This window comes from Giraffa tippelskirchi, chromosome 4 (genome assembly GCF_054371585.1).
Source record: "Giraffa tippelskirchi isolate mGirTip1 chromosome 4, T2T-mGirTip1v1.2.pri, whole genome shotgun sequence".
NCBI classification, from domain to species: Eukaryota; Metazoa; Chordata; class Mammalia; order Artiodactyla; family Giraffidae; genus Giraffa; species Giraffa tippelskirchi.
In genome coordinates, this window is record NC_137278.1 from 195,334,930 (window position 1) to 195,354,496 (window position 19,567).

The following is a 19,567-nucleotide window of genomic DNA, read 5'->3' on the forward strand; positions in this document are numbered from 1 at the left end:
ATTATTTTTCATTTTAGTCATCCTGAAAAGCATGTGGTTATTTCTTACCGTGGTTTTAATTTGCACTGCCCTAGTAGCTAATAATGCTGAGCATCTTTTCCACGTGCTTACTCATCATCTGTATGTCTTCTTCACTGAAACATCTGCTCCATGTCTTTTGCCCATTTTTTTAACTGTTGGGTTTTTTTAAGTAACAGCTTTATTGAGATGTAACTCACATACTATGCAATTCACCATTTAAAGCATGTAATTTAGTGGTTTTTAGCATAGTCACAGGGTTTGCAACCACCACCACAATTAATTGTGGAATACTTTCATCACCCTCATAAAGAAATTCCATACCCATTAGCGGTCTTTCACCGATTTCCACCATCTGTTCCCTTACTTTTTTTTCATAGGATTTATCACTTCCTTCATGAGAATAAGCTCCATGAGGGGCAGTCTCAGGCTCCAATAGTGCCTGTCATATAATATCACTCAAGAAAGATTTAAATAAACAAATGAGTCACAGAGAACAATGTGGAAACCACATCTCTCCAGGAAAAATAATTCTACTTATTGCTCTATTACTATTTTGCTAGAGGAACGATCTTGAAAGAACAATAGGTCTTATTCCCCTTGTGAACTGTATAATCATGTCCATGTGTCCTTCTGCCTCTATAGCTTTCCCTGATAATATGCAACTGAAGCACTACATAAGTCTTTACATTTGTTTTTTAACTCTGCACTCCTTCTTGATATCCTTTTGAGCCTGAACTGAAATTCAATGAGTGGATGATAATGCGAAGTGAAGTGAAAGTCCTCAGTAGTGTCCCTCTCTTTGCGACCTCGTGGACTGTAGCCCACAGACTCCTCTGTCCATGGAATTCTCCAGGCAAGAATACTGGAGTGGATAGCCGTTCCCTCCTCCAGGAGATTTTCCCAACCCAGGGATCAAACCCAGGCCTCCCGCATTGCAGATGGGTCCTTTACAGTCTGAGCCACCACTGAAGCCCAAGAATACTGGAGTGGGTAGCCCATCCTTTCTCCAGGGGATCTTCCTAAGGCAAAGTTCTCTTTTTCACACTATACTTGATTTCTCTTGATGGCTCTTGAATTTTGAATCTCTTGATCTGTCTATAGCTTTCCTGGTGGCTCAGATGGTAAAGAATCCGCCTGCAATGCGGGAGACCTGGGTTCAATCCCTGGGTTGGGAAGATCCCCTGGAGGAGGGTATGGCAACTCACTCCAGTATTCTTGCCTGGAGAATCTCCATGGAGACCTGTTTACAGGGGAATAATGTAGATCTGTCTATAGGGGAATAATGTAGAACAGAGAAAAGAGAGATTTCATGTAAAGATATTGGTCACAAGCCACTCTCTTAGTGAAGCTAAGTTGCGTAACCTTAAAAATTTATCTCACTATCTTAAACCTGGTTTTCAGAGTAACACCTGCCTCACAAATCAAGGCATGTAAATAATAATAAGTTCCCAAGTACTTAACATCTTCTATATGCCAATGTGAGATAACAGAATATGAATATTGGTCTCTGTCCTTGGTTCCTGGCACAGAATTTCTAAAATCTTTGTAATTTCCTAAGCGATAAGAACACTGGGAACATCTCTTGTTCTAATCATCATCTCTGACCAGGTCCCAGGCTCCTAAAACCCTTGTAGATTCCTCAGTGACAAGAGCACTAGGAGTATCTTTTGTTCTAATGAAGTGCCTCTGGGTGGGCCCCTGGATAGGGCTGGTCCCCCGCAAGACCAAACCATGATTAGAAGCTTGGGATTATCAGCTCACCCCTCATCCTCCAGAGAGGGGAGAGGGGCTGGAAACGGGAGTTACTGATTGACGGTGCCTGTGTGGGGAAGCCTCCATAAAATCCCAGTGGTAGGGGTTTTAGAGAGCTTTCAGGTTGGTAAACACATCACTCGGGGAGGGAGACACACCTCAACTCCCTGGGGACGAAAGCTCCTATGTTTGCGACTCTGCTAGACCTTGCCTTATGTATTTCTTTCTCTGGCTGTTTATCTGTGTCCTTTATCTCATTTAATCAACTGGTAAACATAAGTGTTTCTTTGAGTTCTGTGATCCATTTCAGCAAATTAATTGAGCCCAAGGAAGCCCCCCCCCCAGTCTACAGCTGGCTGGTCAGAAGCACAGGTAATCTTGCAACTGGCATCTGAAGTGTGTGTGTGTATGTATGCATGCAGGGGGGCAGGGAGGACAGTGTCAGAATTGAGTTATGCTGTAGGACATCCAGTTGCAGCCACAGAGCATTGCTTGGTATGCAGAAAAACTGAGCTTTTCCCTTTACAGTGAGATTCTTTGATAAGTGCTTAGACTATAGTATCTAATTTAATTGTCAGCAAAGATTGATGTCATCCAAAGAGTAAATTACAGTGTCTGGCTAATAGGTATGAAACAGGACCAACTTTCATAGCCATTTGCATCTGGCTATGTCAAAATGGCCTTGTCAAAAGTAAAGTTACTTTTTTGTTTTGCTTTTTATTGAGTAGACTAGAAATAAATCCAATAGACACCTGCTGAAAAAGTTTTTTCTGGTGAAAAAAAGCAGTAATTCACACTTGAAAAAAGTTATTTCTCCAATAAGATATCACATAATATAAAAGCAGCAGACCTTTTCCTACACGTTTTTTTGTTGCTGTTGGGGTAAATCTGATGTCAAATCACTGTTTTTAACGCCAGTAACAACAGCAACAACTATCTTAAACCTTTGCCTTTACCATTAATTCCCACTAAAATACAGGGGGCTTTGTCCTTTAATTTCTCTATTATTTGAGATGTTTCACAAGCACGTTCTTCTTTTTAAATAAAATAACCACAACAATGATATATCTTAATAATGATAAGGTTGGCATAATTAGGAAGCCCACAAATAACAGAGATAGACTACTCTGATTTTTGAAATGGCCAACACAGTAGCTCCCAATCTTAAATAGTCACATCTAATTATTAGGTTAAATAAACATGCAGCAGTGGGGCTTAGTGGGGAGCTGGGTGGGCAGGAGGCACAGGGGTTTTGCTCACCGTTGGTAGAGGAAAGAACACATTTTTAAAAAAGGATGGCTCTTTGATTTCTGTCTCACACCTTGTCCTCACAGTGTTTCAACCAGTCCTTCCAAAATACCCTTAACAGCTATCATGTAAACGTACCATCCTTAAAAATGTGTTGACTTTTTAGCTTTTCCAAAAGATGCACTTTTTTTTTTTTTTTTTGGAAAATGTGCTAAGGAAGAACAATTACTCCTTCTGTTCTTTCCCCCAGCTCTGCTTCCCTTGGTCTGGCCATTAAAAAGACTGGAAAAGAATCTGGTCTGAGAAGACTGCCATTCAAGATTCCAGTGAATTCCACGAGAACAAAGCTTTTTAAAGCCTTTCTAGATATGATCACAAGGGTCAACCCTTGACTTCAGGCAATAGGTCATAGTTTAGCCACCAGATAAGGTCCACCCTGCCCCCATCCCAGTCCAAAGGGTCATAAATTCTTTAGTGTCTTTTTGTGAATCTTCATCACAGGGCTTTGCAAGTAATATAACTCTGTTACACTCTAGAGTCTGCTCTATAAGAAGTCTTCTATCTGCTCATGGTATATGATTCTTCACCCCTCAAAAGTCATGGCAATTTTCAATGAAATTCCCTCTCATCCAGTTGTGTAGAATTTTACTGAGGCCTGTTTGCAATTACAGTGCTGAACATGGATAGTTTATCATGCAAATACTAATTATGAATAAAAAGAATATGGGAAGGTACCAAGTCTACTCCTGGCCAGACTACTGGCCGCAGTAGTCTCTCCCATCACCACTTATGTGAATCCACATTAATAAGACAACAAACGTTTAAGGAGATGATAGGTACTCATATTATTAACATATCCATTACAAAACAAGCTGATACCAATCTGACATAAATTCTTAATACTCACATCCTGTTTGCTTCTCTCCATCTCTCTGCTATACTAAGAACTGACTCGCCCTCCAATTCTTCTTCAAGGTACTGCTTCCTGTAAATTGTAATTGGTGAGTTATTTATTCGCTTTATCTACTTAAGCTCCTTGAGAGGTGAGGCTGTGACTTAGCCCCCCAGTCCACTACTGCTGCTAAGTCGCTTCAGTCGTGTCTGACTCTGTGCGACCCCATAGACGGCAGCCTACCAGGCTCCCCCGTCCCTGGGATTCTCCAGGCAAGAACACTGGAGTGGGTTGCCATTTCCTTCTCCAATGTATGAAAGTGAAAAGTGAAAGTGAAGTCGCTCAGTCGTGTTCGACTCTCAGCCACCCCATGGACGGCAGCCTACCGGGCTCCTCTGTCCATGGGATTTTCCAGGCAAGAGTACTGGAGTGGGGTGCCACTGCCTTCTCCCACTGGCAAACCAATAAAAAATACTTGTGGAAGAAGCTAAGACCTCATATAATTCTAATGTCTTAGATTAACTCAATTCTGGGGTCCTCCACAAAGCCGTTTCCACTTGTTCAGTAGCCAGTGGGAAGGACTTTATCAAGTAAAGGGAGAGAAGGGGTAAGAGCTGAAGATGGTGAAAATGAGACCTCTATATTTTGAGTCATGGCTCTGGCACCAACTAGCACAGTCTCGCCATCAGCAAAAAGAGAAGGGATGAAGTGAACTTGCTGTTATAAAATTCTGTGATTTAATGTGGCTTATGCTGCCATGTAAGTTTATAAAACATTTTAAATAAGCCATCTCCTCAAAGCTTCACCTGAGCCTACACTGCATCAGTGAGTTTCAGTGGAGTCAAAAATCAGGATTCGCCTTAACAAGTTATCAAGTCTGTGTCCTCCTCCACCAGCTCTGCTGACTTGAGGGCATAGTTCTGGGGCTCAGCTGAGATGTATGGTGAAGCACTAGTACTGTTTCCTGAGTTTGTTAGGAGGAAGGGGACAGCTAGGACAGGCCACTCCTTTGACTGTTCCACAGCCTCATTACACTTTCCTTTTCACTTCTCTCTGCTGCAACCACCGCCTTCCTCCCCACCTCCCAGTCTCTCTCTTTTCCTCTGCTAGTTCTCCTCTTCCAGGTCATCCTCATTTGGGGAAACACACACACACACACACACACACACACACACACACCCTCTACAACACACACACACACACACACACACACCCTCTACAACACTTCAAACTCAAATAAACACACTTTTCTTTGTACATTCACTGAATAAGTGAGCCATGATTTCCTAAGGAACTTCCAATTTTCATCTTGCAAAACCCGACAAAGTTATCATTTGCAAGGCACTTAAACTCCTGGTAGCTATCTTTCAAGGTCAGCACAGTTCCCTTCGCCTGGATGGTTTTTTCTATGACTCTCTCACTTTCTTCAGGTGTCTGGTCAAAAGACAGTTCCTCAGACCCACTTCGTCCCCCTTCTCATTTCTTACTATCTATTTTCTTCGTGAGATTTATCACTGTCTGGTATTTTATTACACATCCACGCATTTTCTTGTCTATCCCTTCCCTAGAATATAAGCTCCAGGAGGGCAGGGCCATTGCCCACCTCATTCACTGCGGGGTCTCCAGCACTTGGAGCAGGGTTTGGGTTAGGGGAGGCGCTCAGGGAAGAAATAACCAATATTCTCTCCAGTACTTCCTCGGGTTCTCTAGAGCCCCAGGACCCCTTCTCGCTTAGTCCCGCCCAATTGCGAGTCCCCACCCACCTTCACCGGAGCCCAGCTCGGAGGCTAGTCCTCTCGCCTTTCCGCCACTAGGACAGCGCAGCGCGCCCACCGCGCGGACCAGGCAGCTGCGGTTGGGCCCAGCGGCGCCGTCAACCGCCCATCTCCGGGCGCAGCCACGCCGCTCCGCGGGTCCCAGGCCGCGGCACCCGGAGGTGACAGCGATGCCGCCACCGCGCTTCCGTCCGCCCGGCTGCGCGGCCGTTAGGAGCCCTGCGCCGCCACGAGATGTCCAGGATTCTGTTTTGAACGATCCGTTGATGCGGGAGGAAAACGGGGCTCGTTTGTCAGCGAGACGCAGGCACCCACCCGCGACGTGGGCAGGGATCGCGCTCGCGGGTCCCCTCAACCGCGGCCCCAGCGGTTCTCACCTTCAAGCCAAACTGACCCGCCGGGCCGCCGCCGCCCACCCGGCTCCCACCTGGCGCCCCTGGCGTCTTCGCCGAGAGTGCGGGGAAGCCTTTACGGGGAAACGGCGCTGGGCCCCACCATCCTCAGCGCCGCCGTTAAAAGAGTGTTAACATTTCTGTTTTAAGAGATTTCGGTTTTTTTTTCTCCCCCCAACTCCTCTGCGCCCGGGAGGTGGTGTCCCCAGATTACGGCAGGGAGGGCCAGAGATGGGTTGAGAAGACGGAGGGCAATTTCTAGTAGTTCTTTTGGACCCGTAGCTCTTTTCAGATGAAGAGCCCCCAGCTGTCTTTCCCTCCGTCTCCCGGAAAGGACTCTTTAAAATCTGGGATTAGGAATAATAAATGTCATCCTCCATTGCCTCGTGCATGCTGCCCCGGGAAGTGGGAGGGGGCAAGAAAGGGGCCCCCTGTTTTGGAGAGATTGTTTTTCCTTCTCCCGCCTACCCAATTTGGAATTGTTTGGAAACTCGTAACAGCACGGCCTTGAGCAAGGGTTGAGTCAATAGTGACAAAAGTTTTTTAAAAGGTCTACACTACATTTCTCAAAAGGGAATATTCCCAGTGAGCAATAAACTCGTGATGAAAAGTGTGCAAGTGAATTGGTCATCGGGGACCTTCAACTTATTAAAACCTCAGGAAATTCCACTGCGCACACACCAGGATGGTTAAAATGAAGGAGGAGGAAAAGGAGAGAGAGGTGGTGGTGGTGATAGTGATGGTTGGGCTTAGTTGCGCCTGACTCTTTTTCGGCCCCATGGACTATAGCTCTCCAGGCTCTTCTGTCCATGGAATTCCTCAGGCAAGAATACTGGAATGAGTTGCCATCGCCTTTTCCAGAGGATCTTCCTGACCCAGGGATTGAACCTGCGTCTCCTGCATTGGCAACAGGTTCTTTACCACTGAGCCACCAGGGAAGCCCATAGTGGAATATTACTCAGCTGTAAAAAAGAATGAAATAAAGTCATTGCAACAACATGGATGCACTTAGGGATTATCATATTAAGTGAAGTAAATCAGACACAGAAAGATAAAATATCATTTATATGTGGAATCTATGGAAAAAATGATAGAAGTAAACGTATTTACGAAACAGAAATAGACTCACAGACATAGAAAACATGGGCTTCCCTGGGAATCCACCTTGCAATACAGGGGACAACAGGTTTCATTCCTGGTCTGGAAAAATCCTGCACTCCTCAGAGCAACTAGGCGGGTGAGCCAAATCTAGAGAAGGCCCTCGCGGTACCAACAAAGACTCAGCACAGCCAAAAATAAATAAATAAAAAAAAATTTTAAATGAACACATGCCTACCTTATGACCCATGATTCCACCCCTAGATATATACTCAACAGAAATGCATACACATACTCATCAAAAAATAGGTATTAGAATGTTCATCTCAGCAGTATTTGTAACAATGCCAGACTAGAAATAATCCAGGGGTCCACTAAGAGGAAAGTGGATAATGACATTGTGGTATATTCACATAATGGAATACCATGCAGAAATGAGAGAGAATGCACTACAGTATATGGATGAACCTCACAAAGTTGAGTGAAGGAAACTGTCATGCTCCATGCATGGGCTGGAAAACAATTTCCAGCCGTGAAGCAGTATGAGAGGAGGATCGAGTTTATTAGAACAGGAGATGCTGTTAGAACAGCAGGCCAGCTCAAGTGAGAGCGGAAGCTTTTCGTGGGCTAGTAGCCAATTTTTATAGCCTCAAAAAGAAAATCAGTGGCATTAAGTGACTGGTTAGGGTGCTATAGGGTGAGTATTTTTACCTAACATGGGGTCAGGGAGCAGGCTGGTTTAGATGGGGGGTGGCACAGTCTGTTCCAGAGAAGACCTTGGTACTGGGCTCCACATCTGTGGCCTTGGTACAAGACTTTACACCTGTCACCTTGGTACAGGGCACCATAGAAACCAGATCTAAAAGAGGACATATTAAATGATTCCATTTATATAAAGCTTCAAAAACAGGCAAAACTAATCTATGGTGTCAAGAATTTAATTTGTGGTTACACTTTGAGGGGCTGTAACTAGGAAGGGACACCAGGACTTCTGGGATGTCTCTGGTGATTTTGTCTGGGTGCAATTAACTTTGTAGAAACAAATATCCAACTGAGCATTTTTCCATATGTGTTTCACTTTAAATTTTTTTTTAAATTAAGAAACAAAAAAGCCTGAACTATTATTTGTCCAAGTTCTCTTCTACTCAGTTCAACCTACCTTCATTTTATTTTTATTGTCACTATTGCCTTATTGCATAAGGCACTAGGAGGCACTGTGGAGTCCTGGAAAGATGTCTCTGCCTCCCAGGAGTTCACAGTCTAGTACGTGGTACAAATAAAAGTCATTGCTTGGGAACACTCTTTGACACTATATGGTTAGGGAAGTCCCAGATAATTACCTTGGAAGAAAGTTCGGGGAAAGAATATGCATACAAGAACCTATTTGCAGGGCAAGAATAGAAATGCAGACATAGAGAACAGACTTTGGACACAGTGGGGGAAGGAGATACAGGGACGAATTGAGAGAGCAGCATTGAAATACATTCAGTTCAGTTCAGTTCAGTCGCTCAGTCGTGTCCGACTCTTTGTGACCCCATGAATTGCAGCATGCCAGGCCTCCCTGTCCATCACCAACTCCCGGAGTTTACCCAAACTCATGTCCACTGAGTCGGTGACACCATCCAGCCATCTCATCCTCTGTTGTCCCCTTCTCCTCCTGCCCCCAATCCTACCCAGCATTACGGTCTTTTCCAATGAGTCAATTCTTTGCATGAGGTGGCCAAAGTATTGGAGTTTCAGCTTCAACATCAGTCCTTCCAATGAACACCCAGGACTGTTCTCCTTTAGGATGGACTGGTTGGATCTCCTTGCAGTCCAAGGGACTCTCAAGAGTCTTCTCCAACACCACAGTTCAAAAGCATCAATTCTTCAGCTCTCAGCTTTCTTCACAGTCCAACTCTCACATCCATACATGACTACTGGAAAAACCATAGCCTTGACTAGACAGACCTTTGTTGACAAAGTAATGTCGCTGCTTTTTAATATGCTGTCTAGGTTGTCTAACTTTCCTTCCAAGGAGTAAGCGTCTTTTAATTTCATGGCTGCAGTCACCATCTGCAGTGATTTTGGAGCCCCCAAAAATAAAGTCTGACACTGTTTCCCCATCTATTTCCCGTGAAGTGATGGGACCAGATGCCATGATCTTAGTTTTCTGAATATTGAGCTTTAAGCCAACTTTTTCACTCTCCTCTTTCACTTTCATCAAGAGACTCTCTAGTTCCTCCTCACTTTCTGCCATAAGGGTGGTGTTGTCTGCATATCTGAGGTTATTGATATTTCTCCTGGCAATCTTGATTCCAGCTTGTGCTTCTTCCAGCCCAGCCTTTCTCATGATGTACTCTGCATATAAGTTAAATAAGCAGGGTGACAATATACAGCCTTGACGTACTCCTTGTCCTATTTGGAACCAGTCTGTTGTTCCATGTCCAGTTCTAACTGTTGCTTCCTGACCTGCATACAGGTTTTTCAAGAGACAGGTCAGGTGGTCTGGTATTCCCATCTCTTTCAGAATTTTCCACAGTTTATAGTGATCCACACAGTCAAAGGCTTGGGCATAGTCAATAAAGCAGATAGAGATGTTTTCCTGAACTCTCTTGCTTTTTCGATGATCCAGCGGATGTTGGAAATTTGATCTCTGGTTCCTCTGCCTTTTCTAAAACCAGCTTGAACATCTGGAAGTTCACAGTTCACGTACTGCTGAAGCCTGGCTTGGAGAATTTTGAGCATTACTTTACCAGCGTGTTAGATGAGTGCAATTGTGTGGTAGTCTGAACATTCTTTGCCACTGGAATGAAAACTGACCTTTGCCAGTCCTGTGGCCACTGCTGAGTTTTCCAAATTTGCTGGCATATTGAGTACAGCACTTTCACAGCATCATCTTTCAGGATTTGATATAGCTCAACTGGAATTCCATCACCTCCACTAGCTTTGTTTGTAGTGATGCTTTCTAAGGCCCATTTGACTTCACATTCTAGGATGTCTGGCTCTAGGTGAGTGATCACACCATCGTGATTATCTGGGTCGTGAAGATCTTTTTTGTATAGTTCTTCTGTGTATTCTTGCCACCTCTTCTTAATACCTTCTGCTTCTGTTAGGTTCATACCATTTCTGTCCTTTATTGTGCCCATCTTTGCATGAAACGTTCCCTTGGTATCTCTAATTTTCTTGAAGAGATCTCTAGTCTTTCCCATTTTGTTGTTTTCCTCTATTTCTTTGCATTGATCGCTGAGGAAGGCTTTCTTATCTCTCCTTGCTATTCTTTGGAACTCTGCATTCAAATGGGAATATCTTTCCTTTTCTCCTTTGCTTTTCACTTCTCTTCTTTTCACAGCTATTTGTAAGGCCTCCTGAGACAGCCATTTTGCTTTTATCATATGTAACAGAGATAGCTAATGGGAAGTATTGGAAGAAAAGCTATGATAAACATGGTCCACTGGAGAAGGGAATGGCAAACCACTCAGTATTCTTGCCTTGAGAACCCCATGAACAGTACAAAAAGGCAAAAAGATATGACGCTGAAAGATGAACTCCCTGGGTTGGTAGGTGCCCAGTATGCTACTGGAGAAGAGTGGAGAAATAACTCCAAAAAGAATAAAGAGATGGGGCCAAAGCGAAAACAACATCCAGTTGTGGATGTGACTGGTGATGGAAGTAAGTCCAATGCTATAAAGAGGAATATTCTATAGAAACCTGGAATGTTAGGTCCATGAATCAAGGTAAATTGGAAGTGGTCAACAGGAGATGGCAAGACTGAACATTGATTGACATTTTAGGAATCAGTGAATTAAAATGGACCAGAATGGATTCAAATCACCATTATATTTACTACTGTGGGCAAGAATCCTTTAGAAGAACTGGAGCAGCCCTCATAGTCAACATAAGAGTCCGAAATGTGGTCCTTGGGTGCAGTCTCAAAAATGACAGAATGATCTCTGTTCATTTCCAAGGCAAACCATTCAATATCACAGTAATCCAGGTCTATGCCCCAACCACTAATGCCAAAGAAACAGAAGTTGCATTGTTCTATGATGACCTACAAGACCTTCTAGAACATCAAAAAAAAAAAATTCATAGGGGACTGGAATGCAAAAGTAGGAAGTCAAATGATACCTGGAGTAACAGGCAAGTTTGGCCTTGGAGTACAAAATGAAGCATGGCAAAGGCTAATAGAGTTTTACCAAGAGAATGCACTGGTCATAGTAAACAACCGCTTCCAACAACACAAGAGACAACTCTACACATGGACATCACCAGATGGTCAATACTGAAATCAGATTGAGTATATTCTTTGCAGCCAAAGATGGAGACACTCTATACAGCAAAATCAAGACCAGGAGCTGACTGTGGCTCAGATCATGAACTCCTTATTGCCAAATTCAGACTGAAACTGAAGAAAGTAGGGAAACCCACTAGATTGTTCAGGTATGACCTAAATCAGATCCCTTAGGATTATACAGTGGAATTGAGAAATAGATTCAAGGGATTAGATCTATTACACAGAATGCCTGAAGAACTATGGACTGAGGTTCATGACACTGTTCAGGAGGCAAGGATCAAGACCATCTCCCAGAAAAAGAAATGCAAAAAGGCAAAACGGTTGTCTGAGGAGGCCTTACAAATAGCTGAGAAAAGAGAGAAGCTAAAGGCAAAGGAGAAAAGGAAAGCTGCACCCATCTGATGTAGAGTTCCAAATAATAACAAGGAGAGATAAGAAAGCCTTCCTCAGTGATAAATGCACAGAAATAGAGGAAAACAAAGAATGGGAAAGATTAGAGATCTCTTCAAGAAAAATAATGATAACAAGGGAATATTTCATGCAAAGATGGACACAATAAAGGACAGAAATGGTATGGATCTAACAGAAGCAGAAGATATTAAGAAGAGGTGGCAAGAATACACAGAAGAATTACACAAAAAAGATCTTAATGACCGAGATAACCACAGTGTGTGATCACTCACCTAGAGCCAGACATCCTAGAATGTGAAGTCAAGTGGGCCTTAGGAAGCATCACTACAAACAAAGCTAGTGGAAGTGATGGAATTCCAGTTGAGCTATTTCAAATCCTAAAAATTGATGCTGTGAAAGTGCTGCACTCAATATGTCAGCAAATTTGGAAAACTCAGCAGTGGCGACAGGATTGGAAAAGATCGGTTTTCATTCCAATCCCAAAGAAAGGCAATGCCAAAGAATGTTCAGACTACCACACAATTGCACTCATCTCACACGTTAGCAAAGTAATGCTCAAATTCTCCAAGCCAGGCTTCAACAGTATATGAACCGTGAATTTCCAGATGTTTAAGCTTGATTTAGAAAAGGCAGAGGAACCAGAGATCAAATTGCCAACATCTGCTGGATTATCAAAAAAGCAAGGGAGTTCTGGAAAAACATCCAAATCTGCTTTATTGACTACGCCAAAGCCTTTGACTGTGTGGATCACAACAAACTGTGGAAAACTCTTAAAGAGATGGGAATACCAGACCACCTTACCTGTCTACCGAGAAGTCTTTATTCAGGTCAAGAAGCAACAGTTAGAACCTGACATGGGACAATGGACTGGTTCCAAATTGGGAAAGAAGTACGTCAAACACCCTGCTTATTTAACTTATATTCATAGTACATCATGCAAAATGCTGGACTGGATGAAGCACAAGCTGGAATCAAGACTGCTGGGAGAAATATCAATAACCTCAGATATGCAGATGACACCACCCTTATGTCAGAAAGCAGAAAGGAACTAAAGAGCCTCTTGATGAAAGTGAAAGAAGAGAGTGGAAAAGTTGGCTTAAAACTCAACATTCAAAAAACCAAGATCATGGCATCCGGTCCCATCACTCCATGGCAAATAGATGGGAAACAATGGAAACAGTGGCAGCCTTTATTTTCTTGGGCTCCAAAATCACTGCAGATGGTGACTACAGCCATGAAATTAAAAGATGCTTGCTCCTTGGAAGAAAAACTATGACCAACCTAGACAACACATTAAAAAGCAGAGACATTACTTTGCCAACAAAGGTCTGTCTAGTCAAAGCTATGGTTTTTCCAGTAGTCATGTATGGATGTGAAAGTTGGACCATTAAGAAAGCTGAGCACCGAAGAATTGATGCTTTTGAACTGTTGTGTTGGAGAAGACTCTTGAGAGTCTCTTGGACTTCAAGGAGATCAAGCCAGTCAATTTTAAAGGAAATCAGTCCTGAATATTCATTGGAAGAACTGATGCTGAAGCTTCAATACTTTGGCCATCTGATGTGAAGAGCTGGCTCATTTGAAAAGACCTTGATGCTGAGAAAGATTGAAGGCAGGAGGAGAAGGGAACGACAGAGGATGAGATGGTTGGACGGCATCACCGACTTGATGAACATGAGTTTGAGCAAGCTCCAGGAGTTCGTGATGGACTGGGAAGCCTGGCGTGCTACAGTCCATGGTGTCACAAAGAGTCAGACATGCTATATTATCATATGTGAAATAGAACACCATTCCATGTTCGATGCATGAGACAAATGCTCAGGGCTGGGGCAGTGGGATGGCCCAGAGGGATGGAATGGGGAGGGAGGTGGTAGGGGGGCCCAGGAGGGGGAACACATGTAAACCCATGGCTGAGTCATGTCAATGTATGGCAAAAACTAGTACAATATTGTAAAGTAATTAGCCCCCAACTAAAATAAATAAATTTATTAAAAAAAAAAAAAAGAGTCAGACATGCCTGAGTGACGGAACTGAACTGAATGGGAAGTATAACACAGGTAGCTCAACCCGGTGTTCTGTCACACCCTAGAGGGGTGGGGTATGGGGGGTGGGGTTCAAGAGGAAGGGAATATATGCATACTTACAACTGATTCACATTGTTGTATGGCAGAAACCAGTACAGTATTGTAAATAAGTTATCCTCCAATTGAAAATAAACTTTAAAAAATAAATGGGAAAAAAAGGAATATGCATCTACTGGGTTTCTAAGTTAGAAGGGATCTTAGTGTGTGTGTTCTCAGTTGTGTTCGACACTGTGCAACATCATGGCCAGGCTTCTCTGTCCATGGGATTTACCAGACAAGAATACTGGGATGTGTTGCCATTTCCTTCTCCAGGGGATCTTTCTGACCCAGGCAGGGATCGAACTCGTGTCTCTTGCACCTCCTGCATTGCAGGCAGATTCTTTACCACTGAGATACTTAGGAAGCCCCAGAAAGGATCTGAAGAACCTCATAATTTCCTGTAGATAGGGACCAGCATGATCAACTGTCTCAGCTCCCCTAGGACTCAGGGGTTTCTCAGGACAAGGGGCTTTTAGCACTAAACCCAAGACAGTCTTGGGCAACCTGGATGGGCGGTCACTCTAGCAGGGGCTGAGCCTGTTTCATCGTTGAATTTGTTAATGTTTCTAACACAAAGTCTGGCACAGAGAAAATGATTAGTAAGCTCAATGGATATCTGTTGAAATGAAGGAAAATGGTAACATAAGTAAAGGCACCTACTTAGGTGATGCTACTCATTTTGGGGGCAGAAATTGTGGGCAATATGGGTTAGGATCAGGTTGAAGACAATCTTGAATGTCAAGCTGAATAGCATGTATTATAGTTTACTGATAATTGGTATCCACAGAATGTTTTCAAATAGAGTGACATGAAAAAATCTATTTTTCCTTATTAAATCTGAATCGCTGAATGGGACAGTTGTAGAGTCTACAAGTTGAAGTTCAGGTAGAAGTTTATTAGGAGTCCAGAAAAAAAGTGAAATAATAGACCTTCAGAACCATTAAGGGAACTAAGCTCCACTAATCTAATATACCTTTCTTATTTTTAAATTGGCATTTTTTGTTATTACAGTAGTTCCCTCTTATTCATAGGGGATACTTTCCAAGACCCTCAGTGGATGCCTGAAACCACAGATTGTACTGAACCCTATATTTCCTATATATACATATACACCTATGATAAAGTTTAATTTATAAATCAGACACAGTAATAGATTAACAATAGTAACTATTAATAAAATAGAACAGTTGTGACAATATACCATAATAAAATTTATGTGAATGCACTACTGTGATAATGCATCTGATAAAGCACCAGCTGCTAAGAGACTAATGGGTGGGCAGAGAATTCAACATGGATTCATACATACACTGAACAATGGGATGTTTTCTGTCCAGGTGGGATGGAATGGGATGGCTTGAGATTTCATGATGCTACTTAGAATGGTGCACAATTTAAAACTTGTGGACTGATTACTTCCGGAATTTTCCATCTAATGTATTTTCAGACTTGACTGACCCATGATTGACCATGGTTAAGTGAAATCTCAGAAAGTGAAACTGCCAATAAGAGGTGCTACTGTATATGTTCCTTTAAGGAACTGTTTCTTCCATACCTTTCTTTCCCCTCCTTTCTTAAATGTTAGTATTTATATATAATACTAATTTGAGTTAGCGAGAAATGAAGGCCCAGCAGTAAGGTTCATTCAGCATGTCTTAAGCAGGACTGGGTAAGAAGCTGTTTTTGTTTTGTTTTTTTTCCTGGCGAGGGGCAGTGACCTTACACCTGTTGTTCTTGTTTAGTCACTAAGTTGTGTCTGACTCTTTGCGACTCCATGAACGGCGGCACGCAGTCTTCCCTGTCCTTCACTGTCTTCCAGGGGTTGCTCAAACTCATGTCAATTGAGTCAGTGATGCCGCCCAACCATCCCATCCTCTGTTGCCCACTTCTCCACCTGTCTTCAGTCTTTCCCAGCATCAGGGTCTTTTCCAATGAGTAGGGTCTTTGCATCAGCTGACCAAAGTACTGGAGCTTCAGCTTCAGTATCAGTTCTTCCAATGAATATTCAGGGTTGAGTTTTTAGGATTGCCTAGTTTGATCTCCTTGCTCTTCAAGGGACTCTTTAGTCTTCACCAGCACCACAGTGCAAAAGCATCAGCTCTTCAGTGCTCAGTCTTCTTTACAGTCCAACTCGCACATCCATACATGACCACTGGAAAAAAACCATAGCTTTGACTAGACGGACCTTCATTGGCAAAGTGATGTCTCTGCTTTTCAATATCTAGGTCTGTCATGGCTTTTCTTCCAAGAAGCAAGGGTCCTTTAATTTCATAGCTTCAGTCTGTGTCTCCTGCATTAGCAGGCAGATTCTTTATCACTGAGCCATCTTGTAAGCCTGACCTTACACTACTTCAGTGCTTTCATAGACTGCCACACTCGGACAAAGTGTTCACTGAGAAAGACACCCTACTGTTTTTTTGAAGTTAAATTTATCCAGTTCTTAAATTCTGAGAATGTAACCTTCCCATTTTTTTTGTGTAAAAAAGTATTACTTCTCCTACAAAATGATGGTCGTAGTAGATTGCAGTTGGTAATGTCTTTCTGCAACAATATAAAAAGTCTTCTGCATCCCCTTATCGGTTTGTAAAATGAAAAAATCTTAAACTTCTGCTTCATTCTCATGCTGCTTCTGGCTCAGATTTTACATGTAGATACATATACATTTGTGATGGATATGACTGACCCATATTCTGTCTCCTTTGCATACACCTTCCTGTACTGCAGAGGCTAGAAAACCCACAACTATACATCCCAGATTTTTTTGCAGCTAGGATTCTGTTTCTAAATTATGATCTATCTGTAATCTGCACACCCAAGAGACTTGAAAAGTAGAAGTGACGTAGGAGCCACCTCCTGGCTGCATTGGCTCTTGCTGCTGTGAGGTGCTGGGCTCTTGGCAGCAGTGTTCCCCATCCACACAATAGTTCTTGGCCACTGAGGGCTTTGAAGCAGTGTTAGCAACATTGCCTCCTGAGTCACTGCCTCCTGGATCACAGCCAGATCACTGTGTTCTTGAATTCAACAGTTACAGCAATAAAGCTTTTTTTTTTTTTTAATATTTATTTATACAAAGAGTCAGACAAGACCGAGTGACTAACACTTTCACTTTCATTTAGTTATTTGGCTGTGCTAGGTCTTTGATGTGGCATGTGGGATCTTCAGTAGCAGCATGTGGGACCTAGTTCCCTGATCAGGGATTGAACCTGGGCCCCCTGAAATGTGAGCGCAGAGTCTTAGCCACTGAACCACCAGGAAAGTCCCAGCAATAAGTTGTGATTCCTCACCTTTCTTCTTCTTTTTTTTAAAATATTTATTTATTTACTTGGCTGTGTTGGGATCCTTGACGTGGGATCAGTAGCAGTGGTGCTCAGGCTTAGTTACCCCACAGCATGTGGGATCTCAGCTCCCTGACCAGGGATCGAACTTGAGTCCCCTGCATTGCAAGGCAGATTCTTAACCACTGGACCACCAGGGAAGTCCCCTCCTTTTTCTTTTTTAAAAGGCTGTGCTGGGTCTTTGTTGCTGCATGGGCTTTTCTCTAGCTGCATTGAGTGGGGGTTACTCTCTAGTTACGGCTTCTCTTGTTGTGAAGCACGGGCTCCAGAGTGAATGGGCTTCAGTAATTGCTGCAGGTGGGCTCAGTAGTTGCAGCTCCCTGGTTCTAGAGTACAGCCTCAGTAGTTGTGGTCCACGGGCTTAGTTGCTCTGAGGCATGTGGGATCCTCCTGGATCAGGGATCGAACCCACGTCTCCTGCATTGGCAGGTGGATTCTTTACCACTGAGCCATTTGGGAAGCCTGATTGCTCAGCTTTCTGAAGCTCCCTCCCGTGAATGTGTTTAGTAATCCCATTCTAGGAGCCATTTCTGGGAAACAGCAGAGACTCTGCTCCTTCAGTTCTCCAAACGATTTTTTAAGCACACATGTCCCTGTATTAAGGTCTTTTCTGCTTAAAAGTGGTTTCTGTTTACTGCAAATAATCCTGACAGATATAATGCCTGACTGGGCAATAAGTCCACTGTTCCTTCTCTACTTCCCCTACTCGCCCCTCCTCATCCTCTGCCTTCCCTTTCCCTCTTCTTTCCATAATACCAAATGCAGTATAACCTGGTGTCTTCATCCTTGATCTTTCGAGGCCCTGTAGCTGTTTCTTGAGCCTCCAGATAAAAAGAAACCCACAATGGGCTTCCCTGGTGGCTCTGTGGTCAAGAATCCACCTGCCAATGCAGGAGACACGGGTTCAGTCCCTGAGTCAGGAAGACCTCACAGGCAGAGTAGCAACTAAGCTGGTATGCCCCAACGACTGAGCCCACTTGTCGCAACTACTGAAGCCCAGGTGTCCTAGAGCCCAGGCTCGCAAACAAAAGAAGCCATCAAAATGAGAAGCCTCCGCACCACAACTAGAGAGTAGATAGACCCTGCTCGCTGCAACTTGAGAAAAGCACTTGAAGAAATGAAGAGCCATCACAGTCAAACATAAATAAATAAATTAATAAAAAGAAAGAAACTCAGGATTACAGTATTTCACAAGGTGGGTGGGAGGTGGGAGCAGCTAGTCTCCTGGAGGTTGAGGTTTTCCCTGACACCCGAGAGGCTATCTGATTCAGTGTCTCAGGTTCTCACTAGTCAAGATGCCAATGGTTTATCTTTACTCGCTGGAGGGCGTGGGTGTGTGATGAGGAAGAATAGCAGTTTATTCCTTGGATTCTAGGTCCCCTGAAACACAATTTCTAGTTTGACTCATTGAGCATCATCACTGGGAAAGTGACAGTGCTTTACATGTATGAATTATTAACCTAAAAATAATACTATGTTTCCATATTCATTTAACATTTCTAGGAACAAAACGCTTTTCCTTCATAAACTCAATTCTTTTTGAAGGTTGTAATGTGTTTTCACTGATTAGAATTGTTTACAGTGTAATCTTTCCATCATACTTATAATACACAGTAATAATCAAATATCTGATATTAAAGTAACTTACTGATAAATTCTAACACTGAACACAGAGTGGTTCCATCTCTATTAACAATAAAAAACAAAACCACTGAGTTTATCTCGGAAAATTTAAATTCTGGCCATTATTTTACAAGTTGGGAATCTGAGTAATCCAACTTTGAGATGACTTCCTCACTGTAGAAGTTTGCTCTGTTGGCAAACGTTTGTTTTGGGGTTTCCTTTTGTCTCAAGCCATTCTTGCAAACGACTCACTTTGGGGACGGGACCTTGCAACCGCCCTTGCCCTGTGCCTTGGTCAGTGTTCTGGACCTGGCCTCCCAATCCCAGCTTTTCACCCTCTGCCTGAGTATACTTGCAGAGGAACACTCCCTGCACCTTCCCCAATGTTTCCTAATCCACTGATACCAGGGTGTCCTCTTCTGCCATGCTGAAGCTCACCCCTTCTCATCGTCTTCCTCTCATGCAGCCAGGACTGCCTCTGCAACCACTGCGCCAACGGTTCTCCCAGGCACGCAACCTCTGTGCCCAGAAAGCTTAGACAAACAATTCTCCAAAAAATTTTTTAAAAATCTCCTTCCTCCCTTGTCCCACCCCTACTGCCACTTTGGTATAAGCAACACATAT

At 43.2% G+C, this 19,567-nt stretch overlaps 1 protein-coding gene and 1 pseudogene across 3 annotated transcripts in view; both read right to left on the reverse strand.

Annotated features, from left to right (window-relative positions):
- The window catches only part of SLC2A3 (solute carrier family 2 member 3), an 85,477-nt gene extending 79,342 nt beyond the window's left edge, over positions 1-6,135 (reverse strand). For 2 of the 3 annotated variants that reach the window (XM_081587940.1, XM_081587937.1), the window contains exons 1-2: positions 5,677-5,907; positions 3,929-4,006 (exon numbers count right to left, since the gene is read on the reverse strand). Coding sequence is in view for 2 of the 3 variants with exons in the window: in XM_081587937.1 (XP_081444063.1) it covers positions 3,929-3,949 (21 nt within the window). In the remaining variant the exon portion in view is untranslated. Of the gene's footprint in view, positions 1-3,928; positions 4,007-5,676; positions 5,908-6,065 lie in introns of those variants that run through there. The other variant, XM_081587938.1, reaches the window with a different exon arrangement.
- A 12,930-nt stretch (positions 6,136-19,065) lies between these two features.
- LOC145544774 (acylphosphatase-1 pseudogene) lies at positions 19,066-19,369 on the reverse strand (annotated as a pseudogene).
- Positions 19,370-19,567: the final 198 nt, after the last annotated feature.